General features: G+C 33.6%; 1 protein-coding gene across 1 annotated transcript; it reads left to right on the plus strand.

The window, feature by feature from the left end:
* Positions 1 to 3,955: 3,955 nt before the first annotated feature.
* Positions 3,956 to 5,363, plus strand: LOC110692019 (putative B3 domain-containing protein Os03g0621600). Its single transcript, XM_021869012.1, has 3 exons — positions 3,956 to 4,442; positions 4,673 to 4,797; positions 5,127 to 5,363. The coding sequence occupies exons 1-3, from the start codon at positions 3,956 to 3,958 to the stop codon at positions 5,361 to 5,363; spliced, it is 849 nt and encodes a 282-aa protein (XP_021724704.1).
* The last annotated feature ends 918 nt before the right edge of the window (positions 5,364 to 6,281 follow it).

Raw genomic sequence — 6,281 nt, forward strand, 5'->3', positions numbered from 1 at the left:
GTTGACCTGATCCGAATGACCCGATTTATGACCCAAAATTGACCCAAATGCAATGACTCGAAAATGACCCGAAACCCGAAATTAACCCGACCCGACCCATACCCGACCCAAAAATAGAGTTGAACCGATCCTGACCCGACTCCCGAATTGACTCGACCCGAAGTTGAGCTGACCCAAAATTGACCTGAATTGTTTAACCCGAACAAACCCGATACTCGAAATTGACCCGAACAGAGCCAATACTCGAAATGTTCCGACCTAAAAGTACCTTATAATTGAACTAAAAATGTTTGGTGCCAAAAATAATTTAAGTTGTTCATCTTCAACTGTAGCCACGTTCATAAACAGGATTGATAGTTCTTATTATAACAATAATAAAATATAAAATTATTGATTTGAGCTAGATCCACAAATTAAATAGAACAACCCGAACATGACCCGACTTGATTTTGACCCGACCCGAATATGACCCGAACATACTTGACCCGAAAATGACCCGACCCAAACTTGACCCGTTAACTGACCCGATCCATACCTAAAATCGGAAATGACCCGACCTGACCCAAATCGAATGTTAACTGACCCGAAATTGACCCAACTCGTACCCGAACCGAACGACCCATTTGCCAGATCTAGTGTAGGAGATGCTTGCGTATTTGAGCTGGTCGACCCTAGGACCGTTATGTACAAGGTTACAATCATTCGCAATTGATGCATTACATAGTCTCTAATCTCTCTACAAAGATGTGGTAGTAATTGGATTCTTATATCATTATAAACCAGGCCCGCCCTAAATGGTGTAAGTCTCCTATTATTTAATGTTGCTTAGTACAATTGTGTGAGTAATAGTATTATGTATTTCACATTGAAAGATAATGTAAAAAAAAAATTTTAAAAATACCATTATTAAATGTTGCCAAGTAGCTAGATTACTATTGCTTTTAGTTTTACGATAAACCTTCACTTTGGGTAGCTATTTGGAGGAGAATGATAAAAGGTACGGAGTACTCCGATCCGTTCAAAGCTTATATTATACGAGTATATATTGGTTGTGTTTGGTAACAGCTTATTTTAGCAAAATTAGCTTATTTGATCAATATTAGCTTAGTGACTATTAAATAAGCTAATTTAAAGTGTTTGGTGGGAAGCTTATTCAAAGAGTTTATTCCACTAAATAAGCTCTTTTTAAAAAAGTTTCTTTTAGGAGCTTTTCCAATTAGCTTATTCATTAATTTATGGTGAAATGACACTTATACCCCCATTTAATTTAAAATCCTACCTAAACTACCTACCCCACAATTAGCTTATTGGACATTTCACATACTCAAACAACTTTAAACTATCAGCTATTTACCAAACACTGTTATAATAAAATAAGTTAGTCAAATCAGTTAATACAATTAGCCAGTCAAAATTAGCTAACACAATCAGGTTCAGCTTTAAGCTATTTACCAAACACGACCATTATATTAACAAAACTAGTATTGGTAATTGTTAACTAGTCTCCCTGTCCTATAAATTTGTGCGTGCATTTCTCATATAGTGTCTCGAAAAAATTGTACTCGTACTCCGTATATATATTTCTATTTTTAGATTGTATTTATGGTTAACATAATAGATTGATGTGTACAATTAAAATGAGAAAAACTTTTATAAACCGAAGGAGTACATGTTTATCTTATTTTTTGATGCAATAAAGCACATCCACATGCATTTTTATACTACTAATCATTGAGAATTGCGGAAACATCCCAATTCCTTAATTACCATAACCAAAGATAAACGAGCACAATTTTAAGGAATGGAGGGTGTAGTATATTAAAACTTAGCGGCCACTGCTACTTCCAAGATTGAATCGTCGACGTTTAGCAATTGTTAATAAAACACTAATATCATCACTAGCTTGCCAAACACTTTCAATTAATCCCAGTATCCCACTAGTGTTTTAACCTTGTTAAAATAAAAAATTAAAAAAAAAATGACCAAACAAGCCATAAATACAGTACTTTACTTGTACAAAAGACTGCCGAATCCATACTCCTAAACTAGGAAAGATTTTGTTTAATTATACTTATACCCCGTATATTTTAATTAGACCTTTTATTTGGAAAATCGTAGCCAATTATTAAAATAATAAATAAATAAATAAAACGAAAGCTATATATACGTTCAATTGCCTATAATAACCAGCTTAAAAGACAACAGTTAAACAAAGAAATCACGAGAAAGATTGGGCTAATGACGAAGATTAAGAAAAACAATGAAGCCGCAAAATATAGCAATGATTCAGAGAAAATAAACCCTTATTTCTTCAAGATTATTCTTTCTCCACTCGCTCAAAAATCGAAGCTTGTAAGTTATTTTTACCACTTTTCTCAGAATTATTATTCTTGTTACTTGTTAATACGAACATGAAAACCCCTATTTCTTCAAGATTATTCTTTTGACTTTGATATTTAATTTCACTCGGATTAAATTCTCGAAGTAATTAGTGATATGTAGCATATGTTAACATAATCAAATCAAATAATGCTGTTGATTTATGACCATATCAAGATTAGACCTCTAAACCTAAATTAAATAAATTGATAGAAAAAACTATGATATTTTACGAAGTACATGGATCAAAATATATATATATATATATATATATATATATATATATATATATATATTTCTTTATTATTTTAATTTTCTTGATGTTTATGTAAGTGGAATAGAGAAAGGTTACTAGAAAGTGATTAAATTAAAATTAAACCATGTATATGTATGTCATACAACAATCAAGATCAGAATACAATATCCGAAAATTTTGCGTAATTGGTTCTCGGTATCATACTACTCCGTATTATACGAAGTATTAGAATAAGAATAGGAAGCGTCCCTAATCACCTACGGAGTAATAATTAGAGGGATGGAGGTGAATTCATAATGATAATCCAATTATATATTGATTTTAGTGGATCATTGCAATTGCGTGTGATTTTGCCTAGCTAGTAATTACTCCTAGTGTGATAGAATTTGATGCGTAAATACTTCGTATAGATTAAACCTACTCATTGGGTAGCGAATTGCTGTAATTGATGGTGGATTAGAGGTTCTAATTGTCGCAATTATTGCTGCATTTTGGTGGTTGTAGCGGTGCGGTGGTTGGAGCGGGGAGAGGGCTACTGGTGGCTGATGTGTTTTCCGACGGTTGTAGGTGGTCGTTCTGCTGCTAGGTGGTGCGGCGGTGAGTTGCTAGCTGGGTTGCGCCGTTGCGGGCGGCTGGTAGTCTATGGTTTGGGAGTTGATGTTGGTGGCTTGGTGCAGTGAAAAGGCAGGGGCATAAAGTAATTTTCATAATTTATGATTATGTATTTAAAAAAAAAATACATGTATTAAAAAGAATACGTAATATAAATACAATTTTAATACATTATGGATATTAAAAATAATTCAAAATTTAAATCAAAATACCAAATACAGGCCAATCAGATTTTGCCACATCAACATATTGTGGTGTCTTTTTTGAAGAACGACATTGTAGATTTTTTATATTTCCAATTAGTTTGACCTAAAAATCATTACTAAATTGAGAGAAAATCTCAACAACTAACGGTTATAGGTTTTCAATCACATACATTACAGTATCTAAAAAGTATATTTTTGTATTAAAATCAAATTTGTTTATATAAAATGTGTTTTTTGTACCAAAAACTGTTATATTGGTACAACAATGTGCTTATTTGGTATTGTAATAAGATAAAATAGATTCATGTATGACTTGTGAAATTGCTCTCTCTATCTCAGATTATTTGCTTATTTACCTTTTTCACTACTGTCTCCAAGGATAGTATATATCTTCTACTCCCTTCGTATTATATTACTTGTTCCACTTTCTTTTTGTGACTATACTTCAAATTCAAGATGATATATTTTGGTTATTTTCCTCCTCATTCCACAGAGAATTCCGATGGAGTTTGTGAAGAAATACGGAAGACAATTATCCAATGACATATACCTCAATGTTCAAAATTCTGAACATCCATGGAAAGTGACATTAGAGAAATCGAACAATAATAATATATTCTTAGAGAAAGGTTGGCAAAATTTCATGGAATTTTATAGCATAAACTATGGACATTTCTTACTATTTAGATTTGATGAAGGCTTAGTAGAACCACAATTCCACGTTTTTATATTTGACAAGAGTGCTACGGAAATAGACTATCCTGTTCGAAACTCATCAAGCTCTTTCGATACGAATTACGACTCCGAGCATCTTGAGAGGAATTATGAAACAGAAGAAAAGATTGAGAAGAATGATGTCTCGGTCGAAATCATGGATGAAATCAAACCAGATATCAATGATGTTGCAAGTATTGTTAGTCTTGATGATACGTTAGATTCTACTCATTCAAGTACTGATGATGTAGCAAGTTCAAGCTTCAAAAGCGAAGGTATGCAAGCTAATGTAATTGTGACGTGTCTATGTCTCATTTACTATTTGTTCGATTCAACTTATTTTGACTGAATTTATTCTATCATCTAAACTTACTTATTTTAGTATGTAACATGATGTTAAGAAGATCCTTAATGTAGATCTAGTATGTAGATCTAGTTGAGATGTCTAGCTACTATTATTACTTATTATAGTTGATTAACATTGAAATATTCTTGTGTTGTGAAGAATATGATTATATCTCTCCTGATTTGAAAAAGAAACTTAAGAGAAAGCTTGATGGCATTACCTCACAGCATCCTCACTTCAAACGAATCATATATCCCTCAAATGTTCGTGACCAAAAAAAATTGGTAAGTTTATTAGTTATCTTTCATTGCATTTTCACCATATAGCTAGTAGATAGATTAACATTTACGTTCTCCAGTTTCTTTTGATGACTCACTTTGATTTTACATCATTCATGTACTCAATTTGTTGTGATTCTTAATTTTATTAGATTTCTCTTTAATGAATATAATGAATATTTTCAAACTATAACCATTGTTGAATTTTTGTTTTGACAAATGTGAATAATGTTTCAATAAAAAAAAAAAAAAAAGGAAGAACGTGAAAGTATGTCTCGTAAATGTGATGATTTATTTATTTATTTATTTATTTATTTGGTGCGTGTGATGTGTAGCGTGTTCCATTGGAGCATGTATCAAATTACTTTCCAAGAAAGTCAAAGGAGATAATCTTGAAAGGACCAAATGGGAAGAGCCATCATGTGAGATTTTATATTGGGAAAGCTTGTGAACTAATTGGTGGATGGAGAAGGTTTGCGTCCGATAATGATTTAATGATTGGAGATATATGTATGTTTGAGCTCATTAATCCTTGCTCCTATTCTTATAAGGTTTCCATATTTCGTAGCTAGCTTAACTTTGTTACAAATTCTAATATGCAACGGTTGTATATATATACATATTCAGCTATAAGATAGAGGTTCTGTGAGTTTATAATTATTATATTATTATGTGAATGGTTATAATTTAATCTAGTTTTGTAGTCGGGTTTTTTTTTTTTTGACGGAAAAAGGAAGATTTATTCTCTGTAGTCGTTAAACTTGTGCACAATGCAGACCAAATAAACAAATTACTCCACTTTGGTGTAGGTGCAATTACTCATCAAACTTTTTTTTTTTTTGGCTTATAAAAGAAAAGAAAGGGGAAAAAAAAAAAGGAAAAATTCATGGCAATAATCCGACCTTTAGCCCATTCTTTTTTAATAATCCGACCTTTGGGGGTCTTTAATTTTTATTGGTTCCAACCGGTCATATAACCTGTTATAACAGGTTACATGACATGTGGCGGCCTGTGATTGGTAAAAAAAAAATCAAAAAAACAAAAAATAACAAAAAAAACAGAAAAAAAAATAACAAAAAAAAAACAGCCAGCCACCAGCCCAGGCCAGCCTCCTGCTGCCGGTACCTGCTCCGGCAGACGCGTCGCCGGCCGCCAACCTACATCCCCTTCCCTCTCCCCCTGCTCTTGCCCTACCATCACCAGCAGAACCACCCCCGCATCTCCCTCACTCACAACCCTGCTCCCTCACTGCCACCACAACAGCCACAATAAGCACCACCTCACGCCACCCAGCAAACAATCGCAGCAGCTCACTTCGCTGCTCTCACACGCACCATTTGATGCTCTCACACGCACCACCAGGCAGCAATTAACACCACCGATGCACAGTCACTTCACCACCACCACTGCACCCCTTTTCCGGGTTACGAGTTTTCTGATTTAAATCGATTTTTTGGTGGTGTTAGGTGGGGGAATAGGGTTTATGGGGG

The sequence above is a fragment of the Chenopodium quinoa genome, unplaced genomic scaffold (genome assembly GCF_001683475.1).
Source record: "Chenopodium quinoa cultivar QQ74 unplaced genomic scaffold, ASM168347v1, whole genome shotgun sequence".
In the NCBI taxonomy this organism is placed as follows: Eukaryota; Viridiplantae; Streptophyta; class Magnoliopsida; order Caryophyllales; family Amaranthaceae; genus Chenopodium; species Chenopodium quinoa.